Consider the following 18,412-nt stretch of genomic DNA (forward strand, 5'->3'; position numbering starts at 1 on the left):
GCCTGCCTCTGCCTCCCAAGTGCTGGAAGCAAAGGTGTGCACCACCACCGCCTGACTGGACTTCACTTTCCTACCAGTTTAAGTAAGTGGACACTCAAGTCCCTGAATCCCTAACCACACTGATCACACTGACAGTATGATCACACTACAGAAGGCACTGGGTTCTAAATCTCTAAGAAACATCTAAGGGCCAGCAAGATGACCTGAATTTGATCCCTAGAGTGCTACATGGCACAAGAGGACTGTTAGTTGTCCTCTAATCTCCATACACTGACTACGGCATGTGTCCTTCCCCAATAAAATAAATGAAGTAATAATTTTAAAATTTAGGTGGTTTTAGTTTTGGTTTTCTGAGACAAGATCTCACTATTTAGCTTAGTCTCACACTTTCAACAACTCTATTTCTATTTTGACCATACCACACATTTATAAATCTACTTATTCAAAATTTCATGCTAATTGATGGGGATATACTCAGGTTTTAAAAAAACAAAGCCAGGTGGTGGTGGTGCATGCCTCTAGAGGCAGAGGCAGGCGGATTTCTGTGAGTCAAGGCCAGCCTGGGCTACAGAGTGAGATCTAGGACAGGCACCAAAACTACACAGAGAAACCCTGTCTCAAAATACAAAAAGAAAGAAAGAGAAAGAAAGAGAGAGAGAGAGAGAGAGAGAGAGAGAGAGAGAGAGAGAGAAAGAAAGAAAGAAAGAAAGAAAGAAAGAAAGAAAGAAAGAAAGAAAAGTCTACTCACTTTAAAAGTTTGTTTTTTATTAAAGATGGCAAAGTAAGGGAAAACCCAGAAAGTGTGACAAAGTTCAAAATATTCTTCCTTTCCAGTTGTAGAAAGGGAAAGCAACTTACGTGCACCACTTTCTATAGTACTGTTCTGTGAATTTAAATATTTCCTTAAACCCATTTTTATAACAATTCTAAAGTTAAATGCAATTTTCTACTATATGTGAATGGTAATTTATGTGATTTTTACATTTTACTTCACTTATTCTTAGCAGTTTTTTTTTTAAATAAGGAATTTTTTGAGCATTTATGATGCTCATATTTTACCCTAAGAAAGATAGCCTGTCTCCTTTGCTAACTCTAAATTAGTGAAATAGGGAAAGATTAAGTACTGATTGATTGCCATCATTTATCAAGTTAAATAGGCAGTCTTTTGTCCTTACAAAACACTGTAGTAAGTGGATCCAACAAGCGCATTTCCTTCCATTTTAGTTCTACAGCAAAATCACAGTATAGTGATTATAATCGCAATAGTATATCATAGCTTAAAAATACACATACTATGAAATATCTCTGGCTAAATAACAAACTAAAAGGATCAAGTGATTGCAAGGGATTAACAATTATTAATGAAGAAAAGCTCTGTAACTAATTTAACTTTGGTAATACTCGTCGTATCTAGAGTCACAGGAGGTGAGATTCAGTGCTATAGACTGACTTGAAACTGACGACAAAAGCCCAAAGCACTCAAGTCTTTGAGCAGAACAAAACAATTTCATCTTCTTAGATCTTCTTATGCAAATGGCTCAGAGGTACTGAACCACAGTTTTCAAGGGTTCCTCTCTAACAGTCTTATCTCAATGTATATACTCCCTCATATAATTTCTCTTATCGCTACTTAACCACCAATAATAATTTGATATTGACTCTATTCTCCAGGATCTAATCAAGATATAGGGTCAAACTCTCCCTTCTGTACTATAAAGCTCTCTAGAATTTAAATCTATTACTTTAATACAGAGAACAGGATCACATCAGCATACAATTGGTTAAATCTGAATAAGAACAAGGCTTTTGGAATAGTCATGTTATAAACTGTTGATCCAAATTAAACAGGTTTCAGTATCTTGTCATTACAAAAGTGGCTATTACTTTAAATATACTCACTGTTCCATGTTAATTTACACAAGCTAGGAACGTATCTGGATAGAGAATCTTAAGTGAGAAAATGCATCCCTAAGATTGGCCTGTAAGTCTGTGGTGCATTTTCTTGACTGGTGATTGATGTGGGTGACCACAGCTCATGATGGGTGGTACCTCCTGGGCAGGTGGTCCTGGATGCAATAAGAAAGCAGGCTGAGCAAGCTAAGAGAAGCCATCCTGACTGGTAAGACAGATAAGGAACACTGGATGAGATCAATTTTTTTTTTCTTTCTATTTTCTTTTTTCGAGACAGGGTTTCTCTGTGTAGCTTTGGAGCCTGTCCTGGAACTTGCTCTGTAGACCAGGACGGCCTCAAACTCACAGAGATCCGCCTGCCTCTGCCTCCTGAGTACTGGGACTGAAGGCGTGTGCCACCACCGCCCGGTGTGGATAAGATCTTTTTTAACAGTAATAAAACTCTGTAATTGGGTTACTGCCTTCCAATCAGTCCATGATAGCAGTACCTCACCTTTCTCAATATAGTTCTTGGGAGCCCATGCAGGATCCCCATCTGCATATGGGTCACTATACTGAACGACGGCAGCTTCCTCATCTTCATAGTCCACCGGAGGAGGCGGCGGTGGAGGTGGAGAGTCATCAAACATGGGAATGTCATCCGGTGGAGGGGGTGGTGGTGGAGTTGGGCTATCAGCAACTAAAAGGATTCAGACAAGTAATTAACCTAAATGAAAGCTTTAAATTAACAGAACTTAACAGAATTCTAATTCATACAGCATGCACTAATATAAAACATGCAGTGATTAGAAATAAAAGCTGGATGTGTTAAAGTTTTTACAGCTTTTAAGCATGATTCTGCAGTAATAAAATGAGCTAAAATAAGCACAATAAATACTACAAATTAATGAATGCAAGAGGTTAGGATACAGTATTACTTTCATAAAAATTACAGGAGTAAAGAAGTTTCCTTATCTTAAGACTCAGGTCAAAACAAATGCTCCACCAGGCCTGGTGGCCTAAGGAACTCTGTCATTTGGAACACCGTTAAGTATCTTACATTAGAGGTGTGATCGTTTTTACTACATATATTCATGTCCTCGATTTTGGCTTTTAATAGCTTTAGTGCCCTAGAAACTACATCTCAAGTGGACATATTTTTTATTTATTTTTTGAATAGAAAAGCCAAGTTTGTAGTATTAGGTTTACATCTTTGTGTAAGGTTTTGTTTGTTTGTTTTCTACTCTTATTTAAATTTTAAGAAAAACAACAAAAAATAATTCCCAACTAGAAACATGTATTAAATATTTTTAAAAGACTTGGTTATATTCATAATCAAAATTTAATGTAGAAAAGAAACTAAGATTTTTCATCATAGCTGATAAAACAATCATGAGATGAGACCAGATCCTAAAGATCCAATTTTCTAACTTACATACAATTAAAATTTAAACACAAAATGTTGAAGATGTAGTAATTTTAAAAGAAACAAAAATAAACAAACAATAAAAATGAATCACACTTCAGATTCTAGATGGCTACGGTGTGTGTGTGTACACATGATTTAAAAAGTAAGGCGTTAACAGTGGCATGGGTGTGTGGGACTACAATTGTACTTACTGGCCACCAATGCTTCTAGGATTAGAAATTCAAAGCTAATTCAACTAACGCTCAAACCTCTACTCCACAAATTCCTTTTAAAAGTTTAAGGGAGGGGGGAAAAAATCAGGCAAGGTGGTGCATGTCTTTAATCCCAGCACTTGGGAAGTAGAAGCTAGTGGATCTCTGTGAGTTCAAGGCCAGCCTGGTCTACACAGCTAATTCTATGCCATCCATAGCTACACAAAAAGGCTCTTGGGATTTTTTTTTTCCTAAAGAAAAAAAGAGAGAGAGAAGAAAGGAAGGAAGGGAAACATTCTTATATAGCTGATGTAGGGTTTAAAGGTTATTCTTCCTGACAGGATATGTTGATAATATATAGAACCAAGAGACTCAGTCGTAAAGCATGCAAAGAACAGTCCCACTTCATTACTACTTCAATTCTATGATTTCCACTTTTATCCTTGAGATGAAAAAGATAATAAAAATAAGCTCTATGTGGTGATGCTCACTCACAGCATCTAACAAGTCTACAGTTGGGTTGTCTACCACATGCACTGATCCACTTTACTTCTGCCTACACCTACCTCCTCCACAGAGCTTTCTGGTGTGGAGGAAGAGAAGGGGTATGAACCCGTCCTGCCATCAAATAGCCACAGTACATATCCTTCATTTGGCTTACTGTATACAACGCATGTTTGCTGGATTTCCTAAATTGTTGTCACTCTTCATTTTTACAACGTACTCATTTAAGATTTCCACTCAACTGTCATTAAGTGTACACTGGCTTATCTTTAATTTTAGGAAAAAAGTCTGGTCAATCGAACTTTCTGCCCTAATACTTGACCTAACACTATTCATATTTGGTCCAAAAGGCCTTCTGGTGTTAATAATAAAAGGCCTAAGTCATCAGGGCTCCTATCTTAAACCAGATTAGGTTAAAAGTTACATGCCTTTACTGTTACTTCCTCTGAGCCCCAGAGGTCTTTGAAAGCACATAAAATATTTAAAGTGCAGATACACAATAGAAATAAACTAGAATATCAGTGGTGTGAGAATAACAACCCAACATCATGTGTTTGTTAAAAAGAACAAAAATAGTTGTGCTGAGGTGTCTCTTTGGCAATAATGCACATGAATACTAATTTCTGTTCATTCCAGTTACCAGTTAGTCAATGATCTCTAGATCCAAAAAGTTCAAGGGCTACTAAAATTATTTCCTAGCAGTTCTTCATAATGGAGCAAAGCAAAAAGATGAACTGGCATTTTCAACCTCTGATAGCCTTAGTTGCTAAACCGTTTTAGCATCACGAAACAGTAGTATCGCTGGCCATGATGAGCATACCTGCCATCCCATTACTCAGGAGCTGAGGCAGAAAGGACTCTACTGCAGGCCAGCCTGAATGACACAGGTGAGCCACTCCAAAACCCAGGAACTGAGAATGTTATTCAGTCTCAGAGAGCAGCTGACCTAGCACGTACAACTGGGTACAATTGCCAAGAGCATCAAAAATGGGGAAAAGAGCAGCAGTGACTAGTAAGTCACCCTTATCGCTTATTGTTAAACACCCAAGATCCACTTAATTTTAAATATCTGAACACAGGATTTTCAAACTGAACTTAATAAGAAGAAGGCTTGCACTCAGAAATTTCAAAATTCCAAATCTACATTTCCAATAAGCTCCTTATATACCTCATGAAGGAGGAGACTTTGTCTTAAACTGTTTTTATCCTTACCAGAGCCTAGCATGTAACACTGAATAAAGACTGGAAGAGAAGGAATGAGAGAAGCAATGTAAGAGTCAGCAAAAGCTGACAGAATTTGCAACAAATGTATTTTCCTGATACATGGGCTGCTCAAGTAGGTTGCTCACTACTCAAACAATTCTGAAATTAATTTCTAGGGAGATCCCAAATGAAGTAAATTAGAACTAAAGACTATCTTAATTTCAATGTTGGATATTGAATAATTTGGCAATTGTACTTCTCATTTGCCACACAATATTCACTCTGGACATGCAGAATCTTCTGTAACCTCAAAGGTAATCAGCAATGATATAGTCTACCTAGATCAATATACATATTAAAAATATTCAACCGAAGTTACTGACCCTAGTCTTCACTAAGATCATACTTTAAGAAAAGAGACAGGTCTGTTTATCTATGGCATGTGATTCACTCACTCACTGGCCAAGGCATGAGGCAGACTCCAACCTCCTTGTCAGTCCCTCAGACAGACAAAATGCATGTGATTCACTTATTCTTGGAGATTCAGGGTTTTTAATAATTTTATGTATATGAGTGTTTTGCCTACATTTATGTTATGTGTATAACATGAGCGCAGAGTCCACAGCATTGAATCCTCTAGAACTAGAGTTCAACTGTTTTGAATCACCACATGAGTGCTGGGAACTGAACCAGGGTCCTCTGTGAGAACAAGTGCTCTTGACCACTGAGCATCTCCAGCCCCCAGGATTCATTCTTAATAATGAAGTTTCACATAGATCAGAATCTACAATCATTCTCTAATTTTTCACATTTTTTTTTTTTTTTGTGTGTATGTGTGGAAATCAGAGAACAACTTACAGGAGTAAGTTCTCTCCTTCCACCATGTGGGTTCGAAGGATTGAATTCAGATCACCATGCTTGATGACTAGGGTCTTTAACCACTGAACCACCTCATTGGCAGTTTCTCAAATAGTGTGCTATAAAGGAGGGGGTTAGGGGCCCTGTTTCAATTTCCTGATAAAAGTACAGTGTAATTATATCTTGACAAATCTGTTAAGATTACACATTTTTTTGTTTTGTTTTGTTTTGTTTTGTTTTGTTTTTCGAGACAGGGTTTCTCTGTGTAGCTTTTCGCCTTTTCCTGGAACTCCCTTGGTAGCCCAGGCTGGCCTCGAACTCACAGAGATCCGCCTGGCTCTGCCTCCCGAGTGCTGGGATTAAAGGCGTACGCCACCACCGCCCAGCAAGAGTACACATTTTTGTTGTTGTTTTGGCTTCTTTATTTTTTCAAAGACAGAGTCTTACTATATACTAGCCCACAGTGTCCTCCAACACACGAAGATCTCCTACCACGGCCTCCTAAGGGTTTAGGATTACAGGCATGCACCACCATACTCAGCTGCAAAATGTTTTCTAATTCTCCCAATGACTATTAGGAATTTGCATTCTTGTGTTTCAATAGTCTTTGCTTGAAAATATGCAAATAACAGATCTCATGTCTTAGATCGCCTAAATACTCAAGAAAACTGAAGTTCTGAAACTGATATGGGTCAGTAGTCATGCACACAAGAGGAAAGAACTGAAGCCCGTGCTCTTCAGTTTCAGTAACACACATCTGTACCTATTCCTCAAGGTAAGATTAGCTTCTCAGTAAGGAGGAGGAAAATGGTGACTCAGCAGCCATGCATGCTAGAGGAGACAGCCTCTAATCTCTGCCAGCTGGGTTTGCAGACTTACTGTTTTCCTGCACCCTGGCCACGAAGCCTGTGAGAGGTATCTGTGGAGTCAACTGAGGCATAGGGGGAGGAGGGGGGGCAATAGAAACTGGCAGAAGACACAGTATGGGGAATAAAACATAAAGAAAGAAAAGGAACAAACAAAAAGCAGAAGTCAGTTACCAGGACCACAAACACAAATAAGTATGCCAAGAACAGTTGCAAATGAAAACGAACAAAACCAAAACAAACAAACAAACCCTGCGGTCTCCTTCAAGGTCTTTCCCCACAGATCTAGGGCCAAGCTGTGCTCAGCCACATGGGTAAGAGCATAAAGAAACAAGTACACTTACTTTTAACCTAGCATTACATTATATGGGGAACTTTTTAATTTACTATAACATTTATTTTAGCACAATGTTTTTCAAATTCTAAAGAAATATTTCTATAATATGTCACAATTAAATACCTACAGAGCCTTCTAGAATTCTGTTTTTTGCTGTAACTCTATATACTAACAGATTTGTCTAGCTTTGAGGTAATGCTGCAAATCTGAACCAAATAAATGTGTAACAGCTCTTGATCACCTGTATAAATACATAGATAAATCAATACATTAATCACAAATTTCCTTTAAAGAAGGTTCTTATATATCTAAATTTAAACACCTTTCTGGGAAACACTCTTGCTTACAAAATACGATTTCTGTTACATTTTAAGTTGGCAGCTTTATTTGTAAGAAATCAGCCCTAAACTTACTAAGGGACAAGAATGTTCCATGTACCCTGTGATTATTCAGTTTCTCAAGGGAAGTTATCAAAGATGGTCTTTTTATGGATACTGAAAAAGGAAACTTAATCTCTAATCAGTCAAAATGTACAATTATTTGCATTATATTAATTTCTAATGAGACATTGGCTGGTTTGAAACATGTAACCTTTTTTCAGGAGATACTTTATAGGAAATTGATATCAAATGTTCATGTGGCTAACAAATGTGTGGAAGATTGACACAAACTAGAAGCAAAGACTCATGTTTACTACTCTGTCTCATTTTAACAAGACAGTAACTGCTAAAGATGACTCTAAAAGTCAACAGGTTTAAATGGAAAGATCTGGCTTAGTAGTGGTCACCAACAAGTGATGATATATTAACCAAGAAAAACAACATTATTGGTTCCCAAGATCATTATATCAAAACAGTTTTCATCTAATGCAGGACACAAATTTTGTTGGTAAGTATAAAAATATGAAAGAGGTTCCAAGTTCAAAATTAGTGCAATATATATATATATATATATATATATATATATGCACTAAAAGTCCAACAGATCTAAAAATAGCATTCAGTTCACTAACAGAAACTAGTCTTCTTTCATTCTGTTACAGAGAAGACTTGTTAAAGGGTTAGAGGGTATTGGTTTTAAAACAACAAAAACAACCAAGAGCATCCCATTAGCCAAATAATTTTTAGAACAACCCTTAACGGCTAGTCATGCTTGTTAGTGGTGGGAGGACAAAGACAAGATATGCTCTGAAGATGCTCATCACCAGCACATCTACACGAGAGAAAAATGTGCACATCACAACACTAAACACACCAGTCAAACTACACCAGCAGCTCATACCGAAGGACAAGTGGATAAACAAAATACACTCAATACCTGAAGCCAAGCTTGCTTTCCACTTTCAAAAAAAATACAGATATTCACTAAGGAACAGTCCCACAAACATTTGTGAAACTAGTCAAGCCTGGATTGGTGAAATAAAAACCCTATTTGCAGAATAAATTAAAAAACAAAGTGTGTGTATGGAGGGTGAACATAAGGATGTGATCTAAAAAAGCAGAACATGGAAAGAAATTCATGAAACTGGTGGGATAAACAACCAATTTGTTATGAAGCCCATGCCTTTGATCCCAGGCCTCAGGAAACAGGCAGGTAGATCTCTGAATCCAGGGTCAGCCTGATATACATAGTAAGTTCTAGGACAACCTGTCTCAAAAACAGCAAAACAACAACAAAAACCTAGTGATAAATGATTGATTTGTGATCTATTTAGACACTAAACTACCATTCAAACCCAACAGGACACCAAGGGGAGTGTGAAGTAAAAGATCAGCTAATAGTTTAATATTTCTTAGTAGCCCGAATGAAAATTCTAGTCTGGAAAAAGGTTGCATAAACCTGGAGTTCTCTGTGAATACAGACATTTATGCGAAAGCACTTTTCGATTTGCTGTAACTCAAAATGTAAACAAAGACCAACAGGTTCTACTTAAGTCAGGCATGGTGGTGCTTGTTTGTCAGCCCAACAGCAAGAGGGCTGCAAGTTCAAGGCCAGTATACGGTGGGCAGCACCAGGCTAGTTAGGGCTACAAAGGAAGGCCTTGCTAAAAGAAAAACAAAATAAAAACCACACACATAACACAAACAAAAAGAACCAAGCAAAATCCCATGTAAATACAGAGTAGTCACCATTCTTTTTATAGGACATTCAGTTCTAGAAACACCTAAAAGAGAAAAAAGCTGCCATAGAAAAATCTGTTGGTCCATACCCACTAACTTCATGGCAAAAATAAATACTGCACAACAGGCTTATTTCAAATAGTTTCCTTTTTGGATTTAGCATCTTAACATGGAAAGTGAACTCAGTAACTATCCTCAGATATTCAAACCTTTTCTTTCTAATTCTATGTCTACTTTCTAACTCTACGTTTTTAAACACTGGCTGTAATTAGTATTGGGATGTGCAATTTGAAGGGAACAGAAGAAATCAAAAGATCCTTCCCATCCATTAGAATTATTCAGACAGAGAAAGTAAGCAGGCATTGTAAATGTTTTCAATTGAAAGCATTTCAAAAGAAGCCCAAAACCTTAGAAGTGATAGCCAGCAATTTCTTTTTATTATTTTTAAAAAAATCTTTGACTATGTTGGTGTCTTTGTATCATTACTGAACCATCAAAATCATGCCCATAAAATTTTACTGTTTTGTTCTCTAGTTCAAATTATACTGTAATAATAATAGTGCATTAAAGCATTTATTGAATTTGGCTAGATTAAGTATGTTCAAGTGAACCTTGGAGAGTAAGTGATAAACAGTTGCTTTTAAGATGGTTATTCAATGATTAACATTCAAAAAACAAAAAACAAAAATAAGCATGAAATAGTGTGGCTTAAATTGTTGTCTATCACAGTTAATAATAACAGTTTCAAATAATTTCCTTCAAAAGGAGCTCCACTATTTCTGTATGCCTGCAAAACACAAGCTTACTTGAATTTTGAGAATAAAGTGGACCTCCATTAACATGAGGCTGAGCAGAGAATGGGGCAGTCACAGAGGGAGTTCGTCTATATCCACCAGAAGATGTCGAAGAAGTGGTAGAGTTGTGTCGAGAAATCTGCCTGGTCATTGTGCCATACTGGGAACCAGGAGCTGAGCCAGGGGCTGCTGAAAAGCATTAGTTAAAGGCAACCAACAAAGCATTATAAACACCCGAAGTGGCAGAACAAAGGGGTGGGGTGGGGGTTCTTATTACTTTGTAAAGCCCGCAGCACAAAATAAAGAAAAAGGATAATAAAATTCAATTAGCTCTACTTCTAAAGTTTATAAACAAGGGAAACAGCCAGAGTGAAGAGCTACAAAAGTGAACGTGGTATATTATTATTAAACCTTTGGCAAAAGTACAATCCCAAATGCTATTTTGCTAATATTACATGTAATCTGCATGTGCATTTCAGAATGTTACCTAAACAATGCACAATAACAACTATTCAGACCATTTACATTATATTGGTATGATAAGTAACCTAGAGATAATTTAAAATATAATAAGGAGTCTATGTGTAAGCTGCCTTCAGGCATCATGCCATTTTTGATAAAGAACTTGAATATCTAAGAATTTTGTATTTACTGGAGGTGGGGGTGTCCAAGAATCAATCATCCGAGGAAACGAAGAACAACTATATAGAGTTTTATATGTAAACTTTCTCCAACAAAATTAGTACCACAGATAGCCTGAAATAAAAAGCTATTAGCTGTAGGTCATTCATAAATGCTTCATAAACAACTTCCTTTCCACAGCCAGGAGTTTCAGAATGTGATTCAAAATTCTATCTAGCTAAATAATCCAGGTTAAGTAATAAAACAATATAAACTGTCAGTCAAGTATATTTTTCTGATTTTTTAACAACTGCTAATAATTACTGTTATTAAACATTGTATTGAGGTGCTATTCTTAACACAACTAAAAAATATTCTTCCTTATGAATGAACATTGCTAAATATAGTTCCTGAACTTCCCTAGGCCAACTGTTCGTGAGCTTCAGCCCTGATGATAGTCTCCCCTTGAAGGCTTGCTGTAATGGAGACTTCTGGGTCCCGTCTTCAGAGTTTTAACTAAGTAGGTCTAGGACAGGGCCCGAGGACTGAGACCTCTACCTCCTTCCTCCATGAGAATGACTGGTCGGGCCTATTGCTCTAAATAAGTGGTTTGCAAACGTCCACTCTTAAAAATGAAAAACTAGAGGACCCCCACAAGCTATCCTTGGAGTGGTTTACACCTATATAATGACCATATTTGAATTCAAAGTGGCACAGCTGTAAGATGCATTAATATGCAAGTCATATTGCATAAGCCATCAAAGTGATGACTTCATGGAGCCTCTAGAAAAAAAAACTCTAAAAGAATGAAAAAAATAAACAATGAAGAAAGCTTTGACCTCAAAAATCTTTGGAGAACTCTTTTTAAGAACTAGTATTTTGAGAACTGGTACTATAATGTTAATATCTAGAACTGAAAATGATAAAATAGAGCAAATGCTGGTTTAACTCGGTAACAACAGAATTTTGTAAAGTGACGACATCAACAAACTCCACCAGAAATGTCTGATCTCCACCCAGATTGGTACACAGAGACATCCTCATTTTTACTTATCCAGTGATCATAAAAATAGCACCTCATTGTGGCTTCAATGATCATGTTCCAGTTATTAAGCAGGCTGAAAAAACTTTATTTTTACAAAGACTTTTTCTTTCAATGCTATCTCCAATCACATTTTTTTTTTTTAATTATCTCCTTCCCTCTCTCACCTCTATGCTTTTCCCTTGGTATATGTAAATGTTTTGGGGGAAAAAAAGTGAAAACGTTGTCAGTTTATTTTACCTAAATTGAAATTCAGTTCTCATAAAGGACACCTCATTATTCCTATCCAGATTACTGTGCACTTCAAAATTGAATGTTCTTGTAAAATATTAGTTTAAGATGTGTTACATTTGTCTACACTATGGAACATTTATTTAATGAGGCAGATATGCTGTATTCTTTTATGCTGCATTTGTTCTGTAAAGCTGTGTTACTTTGCCTGTCTAATACACCTGATTGGTCTAATAAAGAGCTGAGTAGCCGATAGAGAGAGAAATAGGCAGGGCTGGCAGGCAGACAGAATAAAGAGGAGGAGAAAGAAGAAGAGGGGAGCGAGAGAAGAAGCAGAGAGGACACCAGGGGCCAGCCACCCAACCACACAGCCAGCTATGGAGTAAGAAGTAAAGAAGGGTATATAGAATAAAGAAAGTTAAAAGCCCACAGATAAAAGGTAGCCAGGATAATTTAAGAAAAGCGGCTAGAAATAAGCCAAGCTAAGGCAGGGTATTCCTAAGTAAGAATAAGTTTCTGTGTATTGATTTGGGAGCTGGGTGGCAGGCCCCCAAAGAGTAAAAGAGCAAAGAGTAAAGAAAATCAACTACAGAATGTAGAAATCTTTATAACTCAGTCTAGTCCTTCCCAAGTAAAAAACAATTTGAATTCATCCTATTAAGAGTTCTTTCTTTCTTTTTTTTTTCTTTCCGAGATAGGGTTTCTCTGTGTAGTTTTGGTGCCTGTCCTGGATCTCGGCTCTGTAGCCCAGGCTGGCCTCGAACTCAAAGAGATCCGCCTGCCTCTGCCTCCCGAGTGCTGGGATTAAAGGCGTGCGCCACCACTGCCCGGCAAGAGAGTTATTTCATAGCATCCTCAGCTATCTTAAAACCTAGGCTGCATCAAAATTTTTCAAAGTATGATCCAAAGGACAGCATCAGAGCACCCCCTGTATCAAACTACAATTTCCTTTCCATGTTCCACTTCCTGTCTCCACCTTCACCCCAGGCCTCTGATTGCCTGAATATAAGACAGAGTTCCAAATATGTCTCATGCACTGAAAGGACATCAGTGACACTGTTATTTTAAAATAATTTTTTAACAATAACTGCTAGTTTTCCTCAATCTAAATAAATAGCAAATAAAAACTCCATTAAGTTTGTTATAAACCATATATAGGACCATTGTGTATTGCAGTCAAGAACACTGGTTAAGTTCAAAGGTCTTTCACTAGAAGACATTAATATTAGACTTAATTCTTTAACTTTAGCATTATCATCTACAATCGAATAACTGTTAACAATTTGCAATCTATCGGCTACAGGAGCTTACTGCAAATATGCAAAGTGTCATGTAGCGGCTCCCTGAGGCCTATGCAGTCTCACCCTCCAGAGTGCTCACTAGGAGAAGTAGGGCTCCAGAGGGAATCAAGACAGAAATGCGTTCCAATGAACGGTTTATGATTCAGGTCAGAGTATAAGAAAACAGAATTAAGCATTCCAAAATGGCAAGGAAATGCAACATACTGGAAAGAAGACAAAGAGAAAAAGAAACATCCATATGCAAAACACATTCAAATGAATAAGAATTTTACTAGGTAAAAAGGCCTTTGAGTTTATAAATGCAATACCAAAAAATGAGCCTGTTTTTATAACTAGATCATTCTCCTTCAACAATATATTTGAAAAACTAAGAATATTTTCTTCTAATTATTTTTTCACTATGCTTTATCTTTCAAATGTTATTTTTTTTTAAATACTGTAAAAGTCTTCCTTCCTGGACAGCCTAGACTACACAGAAATAACCTATCTCAAAAAAGTCTCCATTTCACTGACTGAATTCCAAAGGGTTAACTGAACGTTCTCCCAGAATATGTTAAATTTATTTACTTTCTAAATAGGTAAAATAAATTTTCCTATTTTTAAATCTCATCTTATTGTCGCTGCATTTCACTAAAATAGGTGATGAATCTCATACATAAATTAGGAAAGTCACAAATACATTAGTTTAGCAACACTGACCTTCTGAATGAAATATCATATAATATTGACTTGCTTTTGAAATAATAAACCTCAATCTTAACTATTCACAAAGACAAGTATTACTAAAAACAAAATGGCCCAAAACTGACCTAACAAAACTATTTCTCTGTCATACACTTACAGCTGGTAAGACCCCAACAACTTTGTGAAAATTAATCTAAAAATACGTTATTAGCCTTTATTATAGCTATAATCACAATCTAATAAATAACTTTTATCCACTATGATTAACTTATTTTAGCTTCCCTATGAAGTTAACAAATAGCACAGACTAAACCGGAGGGTACTAGACAACATACCTGGGCCAGCAGTGGGAGGCGAAGGCGTGGGCACAGCGATGGGAATGCCAATACTACTGCTCCCACTGTTTTCTCGACTTCCACTTCCTCCACTACTTCCACTACAAAGAAGAGAGGCATTTGGAAAATCGTTTTTAATGACTGATTTTTAAAAAACGTCATCATAAACTGGAGCTACTATACATTCATTTTAACTTGGTTATAAACCTTTACCCTACTACTTACAACTGTGCTCGTGTTTCACTGTTCTTCTAAAACTCTGAAACCAACATATACATAACCAGACTCAAAAACCCTACCTGGCCTTTAATCTCAGCACTTTGAAGGCAGATACAGGTGGATCTTTGTGAGTTCAAGGCCAGTCAAGGCTACATAATAAGACCTTGCCTTAATGTGGTAATAATCTTGAAGAGTTGTATGAGCATTACAATTTCACAGTACAGTGAGTGACAAGTGTCTATTTATTTTATTTTATATTTTTGTTTTGTTTTTGTTTTTAATTTTCCGGAGCTGAGGACTGAACCCAGGGCCTTGTGCTTGCTAGGCAAGCGCTCTACCACTGAGCTAAATCCCCAACCCTGACAAGTGTCTATTTAAAGCCTGATGTGATTAACAACAAAGAGTCTGTTGCGGTGACACACAGCTTTTATCACTGGCTACAGCTACAGGCTCTAAGTCTGAAGCCACCTGGAGTACACAGTGAGGCTTGTCTCCCTCTCCTTCTTCCTCAGAAACAACAGTGAACCATACCACCACAAAACTGAACATGAGAACACAGACTCAAAATTCAGTGTGACAGATAATATAAAGAGGAATGTGCAAGACATTACAATCTCTACCGAAAAGTGAAACAGGCATGGTGGCACACACCTGTAACCCTGCACTCAGGAGGCTGATGAAGGGGTATCTTAACTTCTAAGTCAGTCTGGACTCTACAGCAAAGCCATGTTTCAAAACATTAAACAAGCAGGACACACAGGTGCACGCCTTTAAACCCAGGACTGGGAAGGCAGAGGCAGGTGGGTCTCTATGAGTTTGAGTTTGAGGCCTGGTCTACATAGCAAGTTCCAGGCCAGCCAGGGCTACATAGTGAGACCTTGCCTCAAACGCAAGCAAAGAAAGAAACTGACAAACAAAACAAAATATAATATAGAAAAGCAAACTGAAGAAAGGTTCTAAGTAATTATCTGGAAAACGAGTGTGGTGGTTTGAGTAAAAATGGCCCCCACAGGCACACATATTTGAATGCTTAGTCATCGGGGAGTGGCACTGCTTGAGAAGGATTAGATGAAGGCCTTGCTGGAGGAAGTGTGTCACTGTGAGGACTTTGAGGTTTCAAAAGCCCAAGCCAGACCCAGTATCTGTCTCTTCCTGCTGCCAACAAATCAAGATATAAAACTTTCAGCTCCTTCTCAGCACATGACTACCTGTTTGATGCCATGCTGATAAAACCTCTGAAACTTTTAGCAAGCCTCAATTAAATGTCTTCCTTTATAAGGGTTGCCACGATCATGGTGTCTCTTCACAGCAATAGAACAGTGAGTAAGACAATGAGCCTAACACAGCAAGAACAGAACAAAGTTTAAAAGTAGTCAGGTTTCACTGACTACAATAGCTGCTACTGATAAACTTCCCTTGGAGCCAAAGGTCTGTCCTTCTAGCTGAGACTAATTACTGTCCAGCACACTAGTCCCTCACTATGTTGCCCAGGCTAGCTCCAAACTTCTGATCTCAAAGGATCTTCCAGCTACCACCTTCCAAGTACACACCACAGCACCTGGTTCACACTGTATTTTAAAAGCAGTATTATTTGTTCAATATGCCCACAAACCCAACAAGGCAAAGAATTATAGTGCCTGGGTAAGACTATTTTATTCTCCAATATGATCAATTTATAATTAGAATATCACATTGTAATAAAAGGTATAAAAAAAGCCACTGACAGAACAAACTAGCTTAAATATGAAATTCTCAACTCATTCAAGCCAGGAGCTCAATACTCAGCTTTGTGTCAGACCTAGGACTATTTGTCCACTTCAGCTCTTCCGCAATTCCTGACTTCAGTGCTTCTTATCTAACATAAGGATAGGAGGTGACAAATTACACCCTGTGGGCTAAAACTGGACAACAGCCCAATTTTTGCCTATGAGCTAACTATTTTTCCTAAATAGTTGGAAAAAACTCAAAAGAGGAATGCTAATTTGCAAAACATTACAGTTATACGGAATTCAAATTTTAGTACCGTAAGTAAAATTGTACTAGACCATAGTCATGCTCATCCATTTATAGACTATCTATGGCTGCCATGGCACTACATCTGCAACACTGATTAAAGAACCCATAAACCCTGACATAATGACGTTCTAGAAATGTATTTTAAAATAGATGTTCGTATTTCAACACAATGAGCTTCTGGAAAAAATAACAATACTATGTTTTACTTGCTTCTGACCGGCATTTAATAAAAGTCATTCTAAATAACTAGTGGTTGAATAAGATTAAACTAATACTACCTCCACTTTGGAAAAACCATACTTTGACCCTGTAATTCAGCAGCGACATACATAAACCAAGCTAGGTACTTCATAAAGCACTTTGGGCAGCTACTTTCTAAAGGATTTTTAACATAGCCTAGTTTACCAACTCTGTTCAGAAATCTTTTTCAGAAACAAGCTGAGTGTTCCTCCTCCGCGACAGGAATCTTCCAAAGAATTCGATTATGCCATGTAACTTCTATGGCATTTAACCCTTTGTCTAAAAGCATTTAAGAGTATTTGCCCTGTGCCCTTTTTAATGGGCAGGAGTTCCTAGGAAACGAACCCAGGAGCCTCATACATACTAAAGATATAGCCTACCACTGAGCTATACAAACCCTAACCAGGCCTTAGGACATTTAAAGATGTATTAAAAAAATCATCCTTGTGTCAGGGGGATGGGGATGATGAGAGGTCACACTTTGTTCCAAAATGTCATAAGGATAAATGTCATAAGGATACCTTATATGCAAATTTAAGAGAGCAAAAAAAATTTAAGCTCTATCTGGATTTTTTGTTTGGTTCTGCTTTTTGAGACATTGCCTCATGTATCCCAGCTGGCCTCAAATTCACTATGTAGCTGAGGATGACCTTGAACTTCATATCCTCCTGCCTCCAAGTGCTAGGATTACAGACGTACTTCATCACGCCTGCTTATGTGGTGCAGGAGATCAAATCTAGAACTTCCCGTATGGTAGACAAGCACTATGCCATCTTAGCTACATCTTCAGCCTCTAAAAACTCTTTAGTTTTACTCCCAATATGTACTTGTGTCTATCAAAAAGAGGAAATATATCCTACTAATAGTATACACAAATGAAAACAAACTCAAAAGAAAAACTGAAATTTGATGGGATGAGAAATATGAAGAAGAATGATCTCACCTTTTACATTCACTATCAGCATTAAAGTCATACCTCATTTGTGTGCTGCGGCTTTAAAAATCATCACTCACCAGTCAACAGCATATGCTCTCAAGAGTTCAAACATTCAGACAGAAGTCTTACCTATGTGTCCTTGGTCTCTGATTTAAAGAAGCCGTCCTGCCTGGACTATGCTGGCTTCCAAGTCTCGCAGGACTAGTCATGTAGTCATTAGGAACTGTCGGAGGCTTAACGGGCTCTAGCGTTTTGTAAGGGGTATTCCGTCTAAAGAGGAAGAATGAACACATAGATAATGAGTAAGAGAAACAAAATAGCACCCCTCCCAAATTTACAGCAATCTCTATCTGAATTAACTATAACAGAATTTTTTTCCTATTTTAATTTAAAGAAAGTTAAGACTGGCAGGATGGTCCAGAGGGTAAAGGTGCTTGTCACCCAAGCCTAGAGACCTTAGTTCAATCCCTAGAACCCATTTATTTGCACATGGGAACACACACACACACACACACACACACACACACAGCTGCTCTCTGACCTCTAAAAAGTATATAGCACAAGTTACACACATTGACTCTCTCTTTCTCTAAT

The 18,412-nt window shown here is 37.5% G+C and overlaps 1 protein-coding gene across 10 annotated transcripts in view; it reads right to left on the reverse strand.

Moving 5' to 3' along the window:
* The window catches only part of Abi1 (abl interactor 1), a 92,660-nt gene that overhangs the window by 2,981 nt on the left and 71,267 nt on the right, over positions 1 to 18,412 (reverse strand). For 2 of the 10 annotated variants that reach the window (XM_059263686.1, XM_059263678.1), the window contains 5 exons: positions 17,948 to 18,088; positions 14,407 to 14,507; positions 10,205 to 10,381; positions 6,955 to 7,041; positions 2,405 to 2,590 (listed from right to left, as the gene is read on the reverse strand). In XM_059263686.1, the coding sequence (XP_059119669.1) occupies positions 2,405 to 2,590; positions 6,955 to 7,041; positions 10,205 to 10,381; positions 14,407 to 14,507; positions 17,948 to 18,088 (692 nt within the window). The remainder of the gene's footprint in view (positions 1 to 2,404; positions 2,591 to 6,954; positions 7,042 to 10,204; positions 10,382 to 14,406; positions 14,508 to 17,947; positions 18,089 to 18,412) is intronic. The other 8 variants (XM_059263679.1, XM_059263677.1, XM_059263687.1 and 5 more) reach the window with 4 other exon arrangements.

This window comes from Peromyscus eremicus, chromosome 5, assembly GCF_949786415.1.
Source record: "Peromyscus eremicus chromosome 5, PerEre_H2_v1, whole genome shotgun sequence".
Lineage (NCBI taxonomy): Eukaryota > Metazoa > Chordata > Mammalia > Rodentia > Cricetidae > Peromyscus > Peromyscus eremicus.